At 39.3% G+C, this 20740-nt stretch overlaps 1 protein-coding gene across 6 annotated transcripts in view; it reads right to left on the bottom strand.

Annotated features, from left to right (window-relative positions):
* Positions 1-20740, bottom strand: part of AFF1 (AF4/FMR2 family member 1) — a 204600-nt gene that overhangs the window by 29100 nt on the left and 154760 nt on the right. For all 6 annotated transcript variants that reach the window (XM_030819098.1, XM_030819101.1, XM_030819100.1 and 3 more), the window contains 5 exons: positions 19546-19582; positions 16417-16471; positions 5455-5509; positions 5292-5329; positions 2824-2980 (listed from right to left, as the gene is read on the bottom strand). In XM_030819098.1, coding sequence (XP_030674958.1) covers positions 2824-2980; positions 5292-5329; positions 5455-5509; positions 16417-16471; positions 19546-19582 — 342 coding nt within the window. The remainder of the gene's footprint in view (positions 1-2823; positions 2981-5291; positions 5330-5454; positions 5510-16416; positions 16472-19545; positions 19583-20740) is intronic.

Genomic DNA, 20740 nt, shown 5'->3' with positions numbered 1-20740 from the left:
TTAGCCGGACATGGTGGCACGTACCTGTAGTCCCAGTTAGGAGGCTGAGGCAGGAGAATCACTTGAACCCTGGAGGCAGAGGTTGCAGTGAGCCAAGATCACACCACTGCACTCCAGTCTGGGTGACAGAGTGAGACTCCATCTCAATAAAAATAAATAAAACTGAAAATAAAACATTTTTAAAAATAAAGTTTAAGTAGATAAAAGTGCCAAAGTTTTAGACTTTCAAATATCCTGGGAATATTTTATCTTTGTTTAGAGGATCAAAGTTTGGACTTTCATTTCTTCCTCTGCCTCTCCTCATCCCACCCCCAATCTGCCCTCCCAGTGCTGGTGCAACCCAAATACTGCAAATTGGAAATAGGAAAAAAAAGGATATAATTATTTTTTATTAGGTGTTTTAATAAATTGGCAAAAGTTAGTATATTTTAGAATGAATTATGATTTTGAATTAAAAAATTTTGAGCTATGCACAATATAGATTTATTCTTTTAGTAACACTACATAGCTATGTGCAAAATTTTTTTTTAAAAAGAGCATTAAAAAAATGGAAGATACACACTAATTTGTGGGAGCTAAAAAATTAAAACAATTGAACTCATGGAGATAGACAGTAGAAGGATGGTTACCAGAGGATGGGAAGGGTAGTAGGGGGTTGGGGGATGGTTAATGGGTACCAAAAAAAAAAAAAAAGAACAAGATCTAGTATTTGCCAGCAAAACAGGGTGACTGTAGTCAATAATACTTTAATTTACATTTTAAAATCACTGAAAAAGTATAACTGAATTGTTTGTAATACAAAGAATAAATGCTTGAGGTGATGGGTATCCCATTTACTCTGATGTGATTATTATGTGTTATATGGCTGTATCAAAATATCTCATGCACCCATATATACACCTACTACATGCCCACAAAAATTAAAAGACAAAGAAAAGTTAAAAAAAATAAAAAAAGGAGAAAGAGTGAAAATTCCATAATTTACAGTACTGATTATGGAATATTAATGAAAAAGAATTCTCATTAATATCTGTATGTACAGCTTATTATGGAATTTGTATTACTCCCAAATAACACCAGAAATTTATAATAATGCAGGTATTTATTGTCAAAGGAAAGCGATGTAGTTAAATACTTTAGGAAAAATTCAAAATTTAAAATCTAAACAAAGATAAAATGTTCCCAGGAGGATGAACCTCAGTATATAACACATACTGTCCCCAAGCCTGGATCTGCAATACATAACGATACTAGCCTTTTTTAGTAAAGTGATTTTAAAAGATAAGGCAGGATGGGACCATTTATTTTACAGAGGTTTCACTCTATTCCAGTAACTTCTCAAGCAATAAAATATATCTATGTCTCATTACTGCAAACGCCAGACTTTCTATCATTTCAATTATTCAGCCAAATCTGTACCATTTCCATTTTATTTGAATTAAATGTTATTTAATTATCTTTTTGATGTCAGTAATCTAACTAGCATGAAGATTTTTCTTAAGAATAAGGTGAAACATAAAGCAAAGATCTTATAAACATTAACAGTGAACATCACACAATTTGTCTGCACAGCATACTCAGTATCCTTTTCTCTGAGGCATAGAAAAATTATTTCAATAGTAATTAGTATCATATAAGGAAACAAAGAGTCCCAGAAACACAGTGTAGTTTCTAAAATCTGAAAGGCACTTCAAATGCAGTTAATACTGATGCATGTCTGTCCACTCCAAAACATATCAAGTTCTTATTTTCTGCACCAGACATAGATTCGCATCTAACAGAAAATGACAGCCAGTTATTTTCTCAGCCTCCCTCACCCTCAGACAAGACCCTTAAGTCTTCCTACATTAGCTCCAGATGTATTCAGTTAATGCCCCATTGGAACTGCTTTGCTTTCTAAACAGAGACAAATACAGAAGGCTTTTTAATGCTTTCCTAATTAGAAAGCTTCATTTCCTGGCATTCCCATATTAAATATCTGGAATAATTTTCTCGATGTGGGCTGGTTTCATTCACCAAAAAGAAAATAATGCCTTCCCTTTTCATTAATTTCTTTCCCCACCATAACTTTTACAATGCTACCCAAATTTTGAGGTTATTTGGCAACCCTGTTAGGTGTCACTAACAATTTCTTGTGCTCAACAATCCAGTAAATAGCATAAATCCTCTAGATTTATTTAGTGCTTAAGATTTTCAGTCTTATCAGTTTATCTTTACAATATTCTCCTGCAGGTGGGTGACAAGCAAACACCATCATCCCTGTTTTACATGGGACAGAAAGGAGCAAGAAACAGAACCCTGACAAAATCACTTTGCCATCAATTTAATGCATGGCTTTTAGTGATTCGAAAATAGAACTCCTGATGACTTATTTCTAGTTCACATTCCTGCCCTTTGCTAAATCAGGCAGTCTCCTTTTGCTTTCCTTAATTCATGCACTTCTAAAATTTCAAAAAGAATTCTCATTAATATTAAAACAGTAGCCTACTGAAACCAAGTTTTCTTTTTAAAAGAAGGGAAAAGAAAATGGTGTGCAAACAGTCTTAATGAGTTGATCTTCAAAACACCACTAGCAACGACAGAGAAGACCTATCATTTTCAACAGGGGAGAGAAGACCTCTCTCCCAGCTCTCCTTTATTAAATATTTGGTAAGAAATAAATAGAAACAGATGGCTCTAGACAGCATATGAGCAGGAAAGCATTGCCCCATGGGACAGAATGACTCAGTCTCATGGTCAGTCCTGGCCCACAGCACAGACTCTAGCTTCAAAGGACAGAATGCTGCCATCTAAGGTGGCCATCTCGAGGGGGGGACACGGTACCTCCGGAGCCGGGGTTTCTAGGGGCTCATTTTCTTCGCTGTCACTTGAACTGCTCTCGCTCTCCGAGTCTGAGGAACTGTCTGAGTCACTGGTGCTTTCTGACTCTGCACTGCTGGAATGTGCTGATGCCACTGGTTCTGGAAGGGACTGTGGAGCACTGCAAAGCAACCAAAAGATAAAATTAGAAGGCACGATGCAAGGTGGATTTCTTCTTTCTCCCTTGCCCATTTTTCTGCTACTCAAAAGGGCAGGCCTTGGTATTAGATACACTGCTAAACTATCACATCATCCAACTGAGAGAGGCCCAAAGTAGTTTAATAGAAAAGCAAAAACCTCTGAAAACTGTTCGCCAGATAAATGCATAAAAGAGAAGCCTGTGAAATTTTACTCCTGAAGAATATGTCAAGTGATCTAAAATTTAAGTTAGATGCTGGGTGCTTCATATCAAGGGTTGGTAAACCATTGCCTAGGCTGGCTGCCTGCTTTTCTAAATAAAGTCCTATTGGAAGACACCCATACCCATTTTTTTAATGTACCATGTCTGCTTTTATGCTGCAATGGCAGATTTGAACAGTTGCAATAGAGACATATATGGCCCACAAAGCCTAAAATATTTACTATCTGGATCCTTTAAGTTTGCTGGTCTCTGCTACGCGTAACCAAATCAAATTAATTTCTGTAAGAAAAGCCAATAAGTTAAAATCTCCCTATATTCTCTAAACAAGAACTGGGTGGTAGCCAAAGACCACTAAATATAAATGGTGTTCCTTTGCAAGGTGAACTCAAAAGTAACCAACCATCCACACTTCCTGGCAGAACTACAAAATGGACCACTCTTTGTAAGTGGCTTAGGGAGCATCCCCAAATATCAGCCAAAGTAGAGATTATCTACTCCAAATTTTAAGAATGGGGCAATAAATCTAAGTTAGTGAGAAAACACATTGATCACACTGCTAGACACATATAGAATTTCAAAGCATATATAATCTTAAAGCTTCACCCTAGATGGTATTAATTAAAGCAATAAGTCATTAACTATAATCTGGACAGATTTCAAATCTACCTAAAATATTTTCAAAATAGATTTGTAAAGAACATATTAGAATAAAAATTATTAAACAATAACAAAATCACTAGTTGAGGTAATTTTAAAACACACATGATACCACTGTACAATTTCCTCACAGAAATGCGGTACCCAGTTTGTGGCCCTGTCTCCACTGGCAGCTGAAGAGCATAAGCCAGTGATGAGCAAAAGGGGATACACTCTCAATGTTACTCCTGCCTCAAATTTGTACCCCTGCTTGGTCTCTTCTTTTTCCTTTTCCTTCACTTTTAGAAGTTAGGCTACCTTGTCATGTTTTATGAGTCGTCATAACCCAGGAGAAATTACTGAACAAAACCAGATATAATTAAACAAGCAAACCTTATGAATCGGTAAGAGTGCACATAATTACATGGGCTTCCTCCACATTAACTGTAACATCCCCTGCATAATGGACAAGATTTTATTGCTAATGTTGTCTCTGAGTGGATGAGCACATCTCAAGTGAGTAAAATAACTTTGTCCACAAAAGGCAGGTACCTGGTATATTACCAGAGGAAAATATTATAAAAGTAGTTCAAATAGTTCATATTTTCAAAAATTAAATCATCACATTTCCTAGAGTATGGCTGGCTTGTTCCATTTCCCATCACACTAAAATGTACTGCTGGTCATTTTGAAAAGCACCTGAAACAATATGAAAATTCATGTAACTAAGAAAATAGGCATAATGGAAAAGAAGTTCTGGAAATAATTGAGCTTTATTGAAAACAGCAAATCCATTACCTCCATTAAAACACTGGGCTCGTCAGTTTAACTTTTCAAACATTGATTACCTAATACTGATGATAAACTGCATTTTAAGCTTGTTTGTAAACTCCTTTTTTGAGACAGAGTCTCGCTCTGTCACCCAGGCTGGAGTGCAATGGTGTGATTTCAGCTCACTGCAGCCTCCATCTCCTGGGTTCAAGCGATTCTCCTGCCTCAGCCTCTCGAGTAGCTGGGACTACAGGCACGCACCACCATGCCTGGGTAATTTTTGTATTTTTAGTAGAGACAGGGTTTCACCCTGTTGGCCAGGCTGGTCTCAAACTCCTGACCTCAAGTGATCTGCCCACCTTGGCCTCCCAAAGTGCTGGGATTACAGGCGTGAGCTAGCACACCCAGCCTGTAAACTCTTAAAAATCTTTAACATCTATACTGATGATGTAGATGAGTGTGGGGCTCTCGCTTCTGTAGGGTTAACAACCTCCCTATGGCTGATTTAAGCTTCCAAAATATTAAACAGGTACTTTCCTTTTACTGTGATCCTTCAGCTCCTTCCCATGAAAAAACTGTGAAAGTACTAAATAAGGCTTTATTTTTCCCATTTGGTAAAAAATTGCAAACATTCTGTACAGATGGGGAGAAACCCACACGGTACCTTGGAGGTGCAGATGAGGAGGGAGGCTTCTCTGGGGTCTAGGCATTCACAATAAGGGGAAGAAAGACCAGGAAAAGAACAAAAAACAGGTTAGAACAAGCAGCTCAGATCTGTTAGATGGATTTAAAAGGACTCCTGGTATTACAGGCTGTGCAACACTTACTTGTTCACTGTCACTGTCCTCACTGTCACTGAGCTGAAGGTCGTCCTCGAGCATGCTGGAATGGGCAGGGACACAGAGAAGAATGAATGTGAAATGATTTCTAACAACTTTTCTAGCATGTAAATAGAAAATATGCCTAATTAAACAAAAGAGAAAGAGGATATGTATAAGTTTTCTTTATTTATTAAAGGCTATAATTTCCTGAAAATGTAAGTTTTACAATTATACAATTACAATGTACGAATACAACTATATAATTATACAATTATAACACAGAAACCAATTAAGTGCAAGCCTCTTACCATCTCAAAACAGACTCTTTCACACGCTACAACATTGAAGCAGAACTACCACAAGACAAGGATTCATTGCGAGCCCTGACACTAAAGTCCTCCACTCCTAATTAGTGAGGTCAGGGTCCATGCAAACAAAACAAATGGGGAGGGATACATAATATACTCAATTACTTTCTTCCATAAGCTCTAACTGAACTAGAGTAATTAGCCATTCAATGAATTAAAGTTGAATGAATGAATATTTGTAAAGCACTCAGAACAGTGCCAGGCACATAAAAAAATTCAACATTAGAATTAAATACACAGTAAGATGTATGATGCTATCAAGGCAAATATCATCCAACAGTGCAGTTACTTTACATTTCTGTCTAAGGGACATTATTAATAGTGAGCTTTATTTTTCACATGTAATAAATTATTCTCTTTTGCCTATGTGAACACTGATCAATGGGAGGAACAGTAATACAAACACGATTGTCTACAGATTATGTTTAAACTTATTGCTATTGTTTCAGTGGGGGGAAAAAAAACCACTTCCTCAAATTTGGATTAATGTATCTGTGGGCATTCTGGCTTATGGTGAACCTAAATAGTAAAAAGCAAACATCTGTCAATCTGTACATGTGTTGTCAAATTTTAAAAACTCCACCACCCTTAGCCTTCTTCCATGGAAATACCCACATATCACAGGAATGAATCAGCAATTGCTTCCTCTCTTCCTTTTCCCCCAAATTTTATGAGCATGGCTATTAGAGGAAATGTTATAAGACTGAAAAGAAAAAAATAGTCTTCTGGAGTATTACCAATGCTCCAAAAGGCAAATTATTAGAGGTTAAAATCCTTCAGTATTTCCAAAAATACCTATTCAAAAATCTGACCAACAATTTTTACTGCAAAGCCACTATCTACCACTGAAGAAAGCAGGCATGGTGTCTTTGGAAATCCTGGTAAAAATCACTATATTTTCTAATGAAAATGAATAACACTTGGCTGTTTCGTAAATGACCGCCTACATGAGGTGGTAATTCTGCCAAGAAACAACTTTCATAAATGTACTAAAAACATACTGGGATAAGTTTCTAAATAAAATGAAAACTGTTAGTAACTTGTAAATGTAGATCTTGCTCAATATTTATCTAACAGAAGCTAAATTCATATTTTTATTTCTTTTTGAGACAGGGTGTCACTCTGTTACCCAGGTGCGATCTTGGCTTACTGCAACCTCCGCCTCCTGGGCTCAAGCAATCCTCTTGCCTCAGCCTCCTGAATAGTTGGGACTACAGGCACAGGCCACCATGCCCGGCTAATTTTTGTGTTTTTGTAGAGATGAGGTCTTATTATGCTGCCTAGGCTGGTCTAGAGCTCCTGGGCTCAAGCGGTCTGCCCACCTCAGCCTCCCAAACTGCTGGGATTACAGGCGTGAGCTGCCCTGCACAGCTAAATTCATATTTTTTCAAGGCTATAAAATACAGCCTTCAGTCATAGGACTTGTCAGTTAGCAACATAATGGTATACAAAAAAAAGTCACTCAACAGGTTTATTGCTAAATGGTGGCTTGGCTGAGATATACACAAACAAAAGATAAAAGATGTATCTTTGAAATAAACATAAAGTATAATACAACCAGAAAAAAATCTGGCAAAGTGTATTCAGTATTAGTCACCAGCCACAACAAAACAAAAAATTGACCTCTTTCTTAGTTACTAGGTTTGTTTTGAATAAAACTGATTTGCCTTAATTCCTGTAACATCAATGATCATGTAACCCAACTACACTTCCTGTTTTGAGCACAGGATTAAAAATTCTGTAACTTTCTCTTCTAGCTACCAAACATCTAACTTCCAAGAATATACTCTCCTAAAGTAAGTCAGAAAGTTAGAGAAAGTTCTGACTTTTGGCTCCACTTCCTCTTCAGGATAAACAGGCACCATGAAAATGCTGTCCCAGATTCTAAAAATTTTCCCTTTAGAGAATTACATAGATGGTAACAAAATAAGCCTACAGATACAAAACCTATTCCAAACCTAAAGAGTAGGGGACTGTGATCTCTGAAGGAAGACTGCAAAAGCTGTCTCCAAAGAAACACTCAGAAATGATAAACCAGTATGGTCAAACAAAAGCTCTCCTCCCTCATTTGGGATGTATTGGGATTTATACATAAAGTATTTTACTTAATAAAAATTTGTGAGTATAATTTATTTGATAAAGAATAAACATATCTCACATGAGAATCAGCAGATATGTGTATTACTAGTGTCTGCTGGCACAGCCAAGAGTAACCACAAAATATTCCAGGAAGCATGATTTACTGTATCACCAGAGGTGGGTATCTCAACGTACACTAGCATGCTATTATTAGAGGAGAAAATGGCAGCAAGAAAAAAATTTTTTTCTAAAGTTTTTGATTAAAAAACATGTACAACATCTACTTTTAAGTTACATGTCATAACTAAGTTATGTTAAGATAGAAAATTAATCATGAATGCCATAATTTTTTTTAAACAGAAAATCTATGTAGCTGAAGATAGTTTGATGACAGGTGAAGGATTTTCAGACATAAGGACAAATTTTAAAGGAATTTAAATTTCTTTTAAATTTAAGAGGCTAAGGTCGTCTGCCTGTCCCACAAACTGTATTTGAAGCCAAGCACATACTATATGTGAAGAATCAGTCCTTGAATGTGAAGAATGAGGAGACGAACTACAGCACACCTGGGTGAGCACCTCTGTCTCCATGACAAGAGAATCCAAATCTCTTAGACCCAGTCTCAGTCATAGCAATAAAGCCTAGGTCAAGAGAACAGAAAGCTCAATGGATATGCTTCTTCTTTCTCACCTATAAGTTTTTTTGAATTAGGATCATTTTCACCTTTATATTCTGTCTAGAAACTGGTAGGTATCCTAAAAAAGCAGGCTGAATGAATAGGACCCCTTTGTTGAATAATAGTACCACGTAGCTATGCCCACTATGTGATCAGAACAGACACTGCCTATCATTACAATCCTGTGTGGTGGCTTTTGACCATCCCTTCACATTCTAAGGATGAGGAAAACAGCCACCTGACATGCCCAAGATCATGAAGCTGGCACATGCTGGAGCTGGGATGCAATCTATCCCATCTGATACAAGATCCCCTTGTTCTGGCCAATGCATTACACAATGGTTAAAAAACCCAACTGACAGAATTAAATCTAAGTTCCAGAACCCACCAAGAGAAAGACTTTGATTTAAAATAAAACTACTTTCCTATTGGAACTCAGTATGTTATGTTTCCCTTATGAAGATAAATTAACTTTTAAACCTTATATACTTTAACTAGTCAAATAACAAGTTTCATTTCCAAACGCCAAGTCAAGGCAGTTATTTCAAATCATATAGAACTGTATTACCTACTTTGATACTGTTCAAAAGAAGCCAAATTGCTCAGGTAAAGTAACTCTTTACATGTAGATTTAATCACATTTTACATTTGGTTAGGTAAACTTTTTGCTTACAGGTAACAAACAATTCTCAAAACCCTTTGTACAAATGCATTTTTCAGGCAGCTGTTCTAGCAAAGCTTAAAGAGCCACATACAGGTTCTGGCAGGCACGCTGCAGTGAGTCAACCCGATTGCTACTGTGTGAAGACATAAAGACAAGTCGCCATTTATTTTCCATTTCTTAGTACTGGGCTTGCCCAAAGCTTTCACTGCCAATATTTTATAACATCTCAATTCAGACCCCAAAAGTATTTACATAACCTTATTTCTTGGCTTAACATTTCTTATGATCATTTTGAGAAAGAGCAAGTGAAGTCAAGCTCATAGTGGTTATTTAAAATTAGTAAGTCACATCCATGGTATCAGGTGTGCTAAAAATAATAAGAAAAGTAACACTTTTCAGGAACCACTAACAAGTATGTGAGAATGTGTAAACTTATAGAATCCGACAGATCTGAAACTGATCCGGGGATAGGATGGGCAATGGCACACAAGGCAGGACAAAGCTGAGCTCCAGAGCACATCCAGAATCCCAGAAATTTTTTTTTTCTTTTTCAGACAAGGTCTCACTCTGTCACCCATGCTGGAGTGCAGTGCCACCATTATGGCTCACTGCAAACTCTTCGCCATCCAGGTTCAAGTGACCCTCCCACTTAAGCCTCCTGAGTAGCTGGGACTACAGGTTTGTGCCACCATGCTTGGCAATTTTTTAAAGAAATCTTTTGTAGAGACGAGGTCTTACTATATGCACAGGCTGGTCTCAAACTCCCAGACTCAAGCAGTCCTCTCGTTTCAGCCTCCCAAAGTGTTGGGATTACAGGTGTGAGCCACCGTGCCTGGCCCTAGAATCCTGGGATTTTCAAAGCAATCAGGCTCTGATTCCTTTCTTGATGTATGGCAGAAATAAGGACTGCCCATGCGTTCTAAGAGACGGTGGGAGGTTACAAATTATGAAGCAGGCTAAACAAAGAATAGATGAAAAAGTAAAAACGCAGATCTCCAGCAGTTGTGACACAACATATAATAGGAACTCTCCAAATGGTGACAATAGTTAGAAGGCAGAATTCAAGTTCACGGGAAACTTTCCACAGGAATTATGGGATAACAAGATAGAGAGGAAACTGACTCTACGTGATTAACTCTAGTGAAAGAGGTTAATGGTTGATATGATAAAAATGGTTACTGGAGTTATAAAAGATTATTTAAACTCCATGGATGAAGTGAAGATTATCTGATGTCAAATAAGGAAATGAGAAAAATCACAAGAGTGTAAATGAGGGAAAATCTGAAGTTAAATCAGTAAGATTAAATCAGTCAAGTATGACAAGGTACAAGAACGATATACTTTCAACAGAAACAAAATCTAAAATATTACTTTAAATCATGTCTATTAAATACTGTGTATAGGTATTCAATCAAGTTTATCGTGTAATATCTTTCCTTCTGCATTTATTCTGAGCACTTACTATGTGCCAGGCACCGCTCTAGACCCTATGGCTACAACTCTGAGCCAAAAAATATCCCTGCTAGTCTAGAGGAGGAAGACAACTAAAATACACCATTTCTCAATGGGTAACAAGCCTGTGGAGGGAAAAGGATAAAAGAGAAAGGATGGCTAGAGGTCACTCTTTTACACAGGGTAGTTAGGGAAAACTACTGATAAAGGCCACCCCAGGTCACAGCTGAAACGAGGGAGACAGCACAATGCAAGTCTTGTGGGGAGAGTCATCAGAACCCCAAAAAGAGCAGGGAGGCCAAGGCTGCCAGAATGGAAAGTGGACATGTGCGTCACGGAGGGGCCGTGGTAGGGGATAGGTTATGGAGGTTCTTGGAGGCCCTTGCTAGGAGGCGAAGGAGGCAGGAACGTTAATATGCTTGTGAAAGTGGACCACAACTTGTTGGTTTAACAGCCCAGCATCCCACAGAGAGGGTAAAATACACAAACTACCCTTAAGGCTAAGATTCCTACCAATTAAAATATATTTTATTCAATCTTTCAATCTATGTTTAAATTAGCCTAGGGTCACTTATTGTAGTAAATTAGCAGTTATGATGTAAAATGACACTTAAAGGGACCCTTAAGGGCTCCCCCAAAACCAGATTTTATATATGCAAATCAGCTCTTTCAAAGTAATCACTTTAAAAAAAAAAAAAAAGACTCCCTAAGGTTTTCAAAAGCTTTCAAAGCCTACAGCATAATCTGTCAAGCCCCTTTCAAGTTGGCAAATAGTCTCTGCCTTTCTCTTATCAAATGTCACCCTCTCTGGGAGACCTTTCTGGACTCCTCTTTTCCCTGAAGTATAACTACTATCCAAAGAATTCCTCTCAACCCTGTCACTGTCACATCCCTTGTTCTGTACTATATGCCACCTACAGTTTGTTACAAAATATTTTGTCTTATTGACTACAGTTTCTCCAAGTACCTAAAACAGCATCAAGCACACAGCATGTGGGGCCGGGCACAGTGGCTCACACCTGTAATCCAAGCACTTTGGGAGGCCAAGGTGGGCGGACTGCCTGAGTCCAGGAGTTCAAGACAAGCCTGGGCCAAACGGCGAAACCCCATCTCTACTAAAAATACAAAAATTAGCCAGGTATGGTGGCGTGTGCCTGTAGTCCCAGCTACTCGAGAGGCTAAGGTGGGAGGATAGCTTGAACCTAGAAGGTGGAGGTTGCAGTGACCCGAGGTCACCCCACTGCACTCCAGCCTGGGTGACAGAATGAGACCCTGTCTCAAAAAAGGAAAAGAAAAAGTGAGATCAACGCCTAGTGAAAAAAATTTTAATTAATAAATGTTCTGTGATGGTGAAGGCTTAATGCAGATCTACAAATGTACAAATAACCAGCACAAATGTTTGTTCCTTGTTTTTGGGAAGCAGAAGAACTGTGGATAAGGGATGTAGATACTACTTCAATATCAAGTTCTAAGCTTTACACATGGGGCAGATTTCTACTACTTCCATAATGTTTATCAGCAAATTGTACTTCCAGTTAGACATGCCATTGAAATATCCAGGTTCAAACAGTATAAGCTAACATTTGAAAACAAGAGGAAAATTTTAATTTCCTTAGGCTAAGCATGATTTAAATATGCTACAAGTAAAGCATGTCTTCGGACTTAATTCTAGAACATTTCAGCCGACACTACTTATGTCCTGATGTGACAATTTTATATTACAATAAACAGAATGAGTCTTCCCTTGCTCTTTACCAAAATATTTAAAAGCCAACAATGTTTTGAGTAAAAGTTGAAAACTCGGGCTCATTTGAAAAGGTATCAGACTCACCCCAGCCTTTATTAACTTGGCACCAGTCTTTCTCATCCAGCTCAAGGGACAATCCCAATCTCAGCCTTCACATCCAGATACTTCCCTCACTTCAAAAGAAACTTTCCATATAAGTAATAAACATTTCAAATTGCTATAATGACTAATTTCTGTCTCTTATTTTAAGTAAGTGTTGATTTCAGAGGCCAAAAACAAGAAAAATAATGGAGGGCACCTTTTTGTAAGGACTTGGCAATTTTGGGGTAGGGGAAGAAACAAGTTAGCCAGAATATACAAATAAATTGCTTTTTAGTTTCTAAAATATTAACATTTTTGTCCTCTTTCAGAGGCTGACAAATGCACTGACACCAGTAAACTAAATCTGGCTGCACAGAAAGAGAACTGTCCACAATTATATGAAGGTCACAGTTACTGTACAGAAAAAGGAAATACTTTATACTTTGTCCTCAGCACTTCACAGATCTAAGCCTTGGAAAGGAAGAGGATTCCAAAACCAAGAGCCCTTAAACAAATACACCCTCTCTTAAACTTAGCGGCAAATTGCACTAACATCCTAGCTAATCAGTTACCTACAGAACTTTACAGAAGGAATTCATTATTTGAGAAATAACTACAGCTCAAACTACAAGCTGAACCATTATATTTAATTTCACAACTACATCATTCTACCACGTTGCTACCCCCTACCCATATCTGAGTTAATACAGACTGCTCGCAAGCTTATCCTTTACTACTGGGCCTCTCTTTTATCCTCTTGTATGTCCTATTCCACTTGTCTAAGGATTCCCAAGTCCTCACAACTCTGAAAGAAAAAGCATTAAGACCTAGATTGATTTTTTAAATCAAAGTGTAAATGACCCTGCAATTATTTTCTGACATTCAAAATGCATTAGAATATCTCCCTAGCACTCTATGTGCCACTCAAATAGCTTAACTGCATGTCAAAGAATGCTAATGCTGACAACAGATCAAATCAACCCGCGAGCACTAAAAGATTTGCCACACAAAATCTGAAACGACTGCAATTTGCCAATTAATTGGGACACCACTTTCTTCTAATCTCCATTAAAAGTGGGTTCATAAAAGTCATTCCTTTTTCCCAAGGGTACATTTCATTTTGGCACTTATCAATACCACCACGTCTACCCCCCACATAATCACCAAGTCCACACAACCCTCATTATCTACTCGGCCTCAGCATCACTTCTCTTCTGTGTTACTCTTACCTCTCCTCCCTTCCACTAGGTCCTACTTCTACCCCTTCTGTAAATCTATTAGGATCATCACAAATATTCTTTCCTTGATAATTTTATATGTACTAAATTAATAGTTTTTATAAAGCAAACACTATGTGTCACAAGATATACTTGTTAGCAACTTTCAGGCACCTTTGATTTGAGTGGTTTAACACTGCTATCAAGAAAACCACTCATTTCACTGAGTGGTGTCATCACAGGAATGGTCTGTCTCTGAAAGCTCATGGAAATTGGAGTGGTAGGGTGTGACTTTTGCCTGCTCAGTCTGAGGCTACCTCTCAGGCGTAGATCAGACCCAGCTGCCTTTCTTCCTCTACCCACAGGCCAGAGACACAGTCACTATCCGACTTTGGTGCAATTGCTCCACCCACTCTACTCCTGGGAGAGCTCCTCTCCTCTATGCTTACAGTCAATTGGGATACCCAGGCTTTAACATCCCTTCCTGGCTGCCCCAAAGACAATGGTCAGGGCCTTTTATGGTCTACAGGGCTTGACAACCACCCATCACAAAGAAATACCCGGTGTAAAACCCTGGGGAGATTACAGAACTTCTACAGAATTCTTACAGTTGTGGTCCTTGATCTGCACATTCTACTCCTTACCAGCCATCAACTGGTTTAACAAACCTCCTCCCTTCCTTAAATGTAATCCATGGCAGTGAGTCTACAGTCTTAGAATTTAGCAGCCAGTAAAATTTCCAAAAAGATAAATGGAGTGTAGTGGTGTGTGCGGGTAATCCAGCTACTCAGGAAGTTGCAGCAGGAGGATCACTTGAGCCCAGCAGTTTTAAGACAAGCCTGGGCAACATAGTGAGCCCCTGTCTCTAAAAATATGTTAAAACACAAATATGTAAAAATTAAAAAGGAAAAAAAGAAAAGGTGAAAGAGAAAAGGGAAAGGAAGCCGGGCATCATAGGAGCCTGTGCCTGTAGTCCTAGCTACTCAGGAGGCTGAGGCAAAGAATTATTTGAGCCCAGAAGTTTGAGGCTGCAGTGTGCTATTTGGGTTTGTGAAGAGCCACTGCACTCCAACCTAGGCAACAAAGCAACCTTGTCTCCAAAAAGAAAAAGAAAAAAAGAGGGTAAGTGTGGAAGCTCACATCTGTAATCTCAGCACTTTGGGAGGCTGAGGCTGGAGGACTCCTTTAGCCCAGGAGTTGGAGACCAGCCTGGGCAACACAGGGAGACCCCATCTCTACAAAAAAAAAAAAAGCCAGGTGTGTTCCTGTAGTCTGTAGTCCTCTGTACTCCAGCCTGGGTGACAGAGCAAGACCGTGTCTCCAAAAAAAAAAAAAAAGGAATAACAAAAAGTAACATTTTACTTTCCCAGCAAAAGGCATTAAAAACAACAACAACAAAAAACCTCATCATCTACCAGTACCACAAATAAAATACATTCTTACCACATGCACAAAACCCGTCTTTCAGACCAAAAAAACACCCAGCCTTCTTGTTCCTTTTCCCCTCATTTGGCCATGGTGAAATGAAAATAAAGTACATTAAGGAACTGGCACTTGGGAAACAAACAGTTAACCCAGACCCACATTTAGTCATGGCAAGGAGATAAAATAACCTCTCCAGCTCAATATATAGTTTTTTAAATAATCCATAGCAATCCCCACCTTCCAAAATACATGGAACAAATATTGTGCCTAAAACTAAAGGAAAGCTGGAGCTTAAACTCCTGGGCCACCTGAAACCCTGAGACTAGCAACACAGAGTTAGTGACAGATGAGATACGGGAGGAAGGCCTCCTCACTTAGTCCCTATGACCACCTCTTGTCATATGAAAGTAAAGTAGTAAGAGTTCAATACCATCAAGAAATGACAAATTGGGTCAAAATGCCAATTTAAAAATCTTTAATATGCAGTCTAAAACGTTCCAAAAACCCAAAATATATCTGGACTTACTGGCCTTAATAAAGAATAGCTAGGCAATAAGATTAGCTCTTTATTAGTAAATTAGGCCAAAAAAGGGCGGAAAATCTTCAATTGTGCACATCCCCCAAAACTTATTTCCAACAGCGAAAGCTATTTAAGAATGACATCTTAAAAGCCAAGGCCTTCTGTTCCCACAGTTAAAATGTAAATAATGACTCAAAAACCCTTTTTTCCCCTCAAGAAGAGCCTTTAGCAAACTCTCCAGTGGTACATAGACCTTCAACAGGGGAACTTAATCCAAGTATTAAGCCAGGCGCAGTGGCTTATGCCTGTAATCCCAACACTTTGGGAGGCTGAGGCAGATGGATCACTTGAGGTCAGGAGTTCGAGACCAGCCTGGCCAATATGGTAAAACCCTCTCTCTACTAAAAATACAAAAATTAGTCGGGCATGGTGGTGGGCATCTGTAGTCCCAACTATTCGGGAGGCTGACGCATGAGAATCGCTTGAGCCCGGGAGGTGGAGATTGCAGTGAGCCAAGATCGCGCCACTGCACCCCCACCTGGGCAAAAGAGTTAAGACCCCAACTCAAACAAACAAGCAAAAAAAATTAATGTGGGCCCTTTCTTCCCTTTACAATGCAGCAGTGTCTTATTAATGTCATTACATAAAAGCAGAAAAGAAAAATCTAAGCAATGCATTTACATGAGACATTACAATTTCATACTACAAATTTTTAATACACAAAAAGCATTTCACTTACGATGACGTTCCTTGCTGAGAATTTGGGTGAGTTTTTGAAGATGTATCATATTGTTCTGTGGGGGAGGGAAACATTATCAGAGCGGCACAACGACACATATTTACAAGATCATTAGTTGTAAGTTCTTTTATGTCCATCCCCACTTTTTACCTAAACACACTGCACTTGATACAATCTTGCCATTATAAGATGACATTTATGTTACTTCTAGAAAGAATGCTTGTTCAGAATCAAAAACCTCTCAATATGCCAAAAACACTTTGAAAAGCACTGCTTGCAGCATACCCTACCTATGATGCCAGGAACTTTCTTACCTGTTGGAAGACCTCCCTGTCCTTGACAGGGGTGGAGGCCCACATGGAAGCATTCTGCCAGGGCTATGCTCCCAGCACCCTGGCCCCCATGTGACTTTACATAGATATCAGTGATTTGTTATCACTCTCTTTCAACAGCCCTGTCCTAGGTGCTCTCCATCCCACCTGTCCCTTCATTATTCAACTCCCCACCTGCAATTCATTCATTCAGCAGCTATTTATAGACTACCTCATAGATACCAGCATGTTTAAGGCATTTGGCCCTGTCCTCAAAGAGCTCACAGCTGACTGAGGGACATGAAACGGGTCCATAAATATCTGTAATCCAAGGCAGTGTGAGATTAAGTACACAAGTCAATTACATAAATTAACTGACCTGGGAATCCACAGAATGGTTGCTCTCTTGGTAATACCAAAGAAGGCAAATTAAAGAAAAAACAAAATGAATTGTGTCACAAAGGACAGCCAAGATTCTGGCAGAGTGATGCTGGCAAGAGAGAGAGGACAGTGGGAGCAAACATGAAGAAGAGGGTCTGAGTTTGGAAAGGGCAGGGCTGAGGTGCAGAATCTGTGCTGGACAGCACTGAAACAGGCGGAAGCGGCTTTCAGAGGGCTGTGAAGGCCAGAATGGGAAGTTATGACTGTATTTGCTGGGCTATGAGACACATCAATGATCTAAACAGGAATATGACACAGTGATTCCTCAGAAGGATTACTCTGGTAGTGCTACCTGGCATAACTTAGAAGGGAGCAGGAAATGTTACGTGTGGAGGCAGCTGCATTTGTCTAGACATGAGGTAATAGGGACCTGAAACAGAATTGGAAGTGAAAAAGAAACATGGGTACCTTTTAGGCAGGGCTGAATGACATTTCCCACAAATGTCATGTGGAGACCCTTGCATATTTGCAATTAGTCATTTTACCCTCATGGTGGCAGCAGCTCTTATATGATATTTTCAAATGGCCTCCCCTCTGTCTAGAAAGCTAGGACCAAGACTCCAAATGAGATGGGCAGAGGCCCCTCCTCTTCAGACCATTCACAGGGACTCCACACGATCATCTTGACTGGGTTCTAAATTCCACAGGGTCTGGGTTTTGCAATTGTGGACATATAACACTAGGGCATCCAAGTAAAATCCCCCTACCTCTCCTCTCCAGAGACTCTAAAACCTATGTACCAGTACCATAAGATCAGTGTTGAAGAAATCAGAGTTGACTTGCTGGGCATACTTTAAGAAATGTGTGTCTTCTCTTCACTGAAAGCTATATCCATCCATACCCCACCATCCTCTTCATCCTACATGCAACAGACTAGATCCCTCTTTTTCAGGTCACGTTCTCAGAAAGATAAATAAGGCTCCCGGAATAGCAGAAGAAAGTGACAGCAGCATAAAAGATGTGGGGGTAAGCAGCTGGTGAGCCAGGACCTCCAGGAGACCCACCAATGTTGGACAATTTCTCATCAGAGTAACAAGGAATTGGCCCACATTACTGCATAAGGCCAAAGGATGATCCATCCCTGGCCAAGAAAGTGCTTACCAGTTCATCTTCAACCATATTTTGCTAAAAGGGGAAATCAAATGGTTTAATGGACTAAAGGTTCTTTCTAAACCATGAGTTAGCAATAAAACAAACCATGAGCAACCCCGTGGAAGACATACCAGCTGCATGACCAGCAGCCCAAGCAGGCCTAAAGTGGGGGTGGAGTGGTGCATAGCAACCCCATCCACGGCTGAGCTGGTGTTCTGCCTTCAGACCTGTGCACACTCCACTGGTCTGGGCTAGCTGCCAAGATGTGGAGAAAAAAGATTTCCCAATCTTTCCAAGCAGCCATCCATTTCAGTTAATTTTACCTAGCTACTCATACAATACTGTAGCAATACAGTTGGGTTTATTTATCTGCATTTTGGGGAAATTTTAGTTATGACTTCTTTGCAAGATCTTATTCAGTATCTCTACAGCAGGGAACAGCAAATTTTATCTACAGAGGCCAGACAATAAATATTTTAGGTTTTTTGTGCTATACTTTGTACAATAATAGATGAATGGGTGTAGCTATGTCCCAATAAAACTTTATTTACAAAAACTAGCTGCAGGGCAGATTTAACCCTCAGGCTGAAAAAGAATTACATGGCAAACAAATACAGTGGGGCTAGACAAACTGTATGTCATATTCCTTATAAAAATTTCTTAGTTTTGTTTTTTAAAACACAAGAATCACACACTCCAATCTACTGTTGTATACAGTTCCTAGCTCTGAGAGTCACATTTGGTACAGCTACTATGTGTCAGTAATACCGCATTGTGTTTGTTTAGTATTTCACTAAAACATCTTTATTAACTCCCTGCAACAATCTTATTTTGGTTTTTGTTTGTTTGAGACAGGGTCTGTGCTGTCTCCCAGGCTGGAGTGCAGTGCCGCAACCTCTACTTCCTAGGCTCAAGTGATCCTCCCACCTCAGCCTTCCAAGTAGCTGGGACCATAGGCACATGACTCCAAGCCCAGCTAATTTTTGTATTTTTTGTAGAGACAGGGTTCCACCATGTTGCCCAGGCTGGTCTTGAACTCCTGGGCTCAAGCGATCTACCTGCCTTGGACTCCCAAAGTGCTAGGATTACAGGCATGAGCCACCGCGCCTGGTCAACAATTTTAAATTCCACATAAAGAATAGTTTTATATTTGTTCTTCTTTCCTATTCTTTCAACATAGGAAGGCCTCATCTCTGCTGGGGCATTTTTTACTAATGTTTTTATGTTAAACAGTAAAAGCTATGCTTTGTTCTCCAATCCAATAAGCAGTTTCAAATTTACTTACTTTGGTTTTGGGTTACAGAACTGACATGCTGAGAGTCCTAGAAAGAAAAATAAAAATATCTAATTATTAAAAGATTAAGGCTTATAGATTAAAGAGAAAACCGTAGAGCTTTTAATATTAAAAGGATAGTCTTATGAAACCTTCAAATATCTAGAAAAATGGAAACAGTGTAGAGAATACCCATACTACCCATCACAGATTCTATAATTATTTCATTATATGACTTGCAGCTATCCATCTATTCAAACTTTTTCCATGCATAAGTTGAAAACATTGATTAACCTAATTTTAGCTTTCATTGCTTCTCTTCTTTCCTAGAGTTTATTTTTCCTTTGTTGTTGCAAAGATATTTTTACAGAGCTTAGTGCTTTAATTTAAAACAAGCAATAATGAGTCACTGTTTTTTTTTTTTTTGAGACAGAGTCTTGCTTTGATACCCAGGCTGGAGTGCAGTGGTGTAATCTTGGCTCACTGCAACCTCTGCCTCCCGGGTTCAAGCGATTCTTCTGCCTCAGCCTCCCCAGTAGCTGGGACTACAGGCGCCCGCCACCACACCCAGCTAATTTTTGTATTTTTAGTAGAGACGGTGTTTCACCATGTTGGCCAGGGTGGTCTTGATCTCCTGACCTCATGATCCACCCGCCTCGGCCTCCCAAAGTCCTGGGATTACAGGCATAAGCCACCATGCCCGGTCCATGAGTCACATTTTAAAAATCATTAGAAAATAAGTAAATATATTAAGTGGCAAATTTGAGTTTTTGTAGACAGAACCTTTTTATTTTTTTTTGGTGGTAGAGAGACAGGGTCTCACTGTCGTCCAGGCTGGAGTGCAGTGGCTCAATTACAGCTCACCACAGCCTCAACCTCCCGGGCTCAAGTGATTCTCCCACTTCAGCCTCCCAAGTAGCTGGGACTACAGGTGCATGCCACCATGCCTGGCTAGTTTTTGTATTTTTTGGAGAGACAAAGTTTTGCCACATTGCCCAGGCTGGTCTTGAACTCCTGGACTCAAGTGATCCACCCACCTTGGCCTCCTAAAGTGCTGGGAATACAGGCATGAGCCACCATGCCCGGCCTAGAACTACTTTTCACAACAGTATCATGGAAAGGAATAGCTCTCCTACTCTCTCAATATATGTATTATATATATAAATCAATGCACATGAATATCAGATTGAACAAAACACAGATCTGA

Source organism: Nomascus leucogenys, chromosome 9, assembly GCF_006542625.1.
Source record: "Nomascus leucogenys isolate Asia chromosome 9, Asia_NLE_v1, whole genome shotgun sequence".
Lineage (NCBI taxonomy): Eukaryota > Metazoa > Chordata > Mammalia > Primates > Hylobatidae > Nomascus > Nomascus leucogenys.
This window is presented reverse-complemented; position numbering and strand designations above follow the sequence as displayed.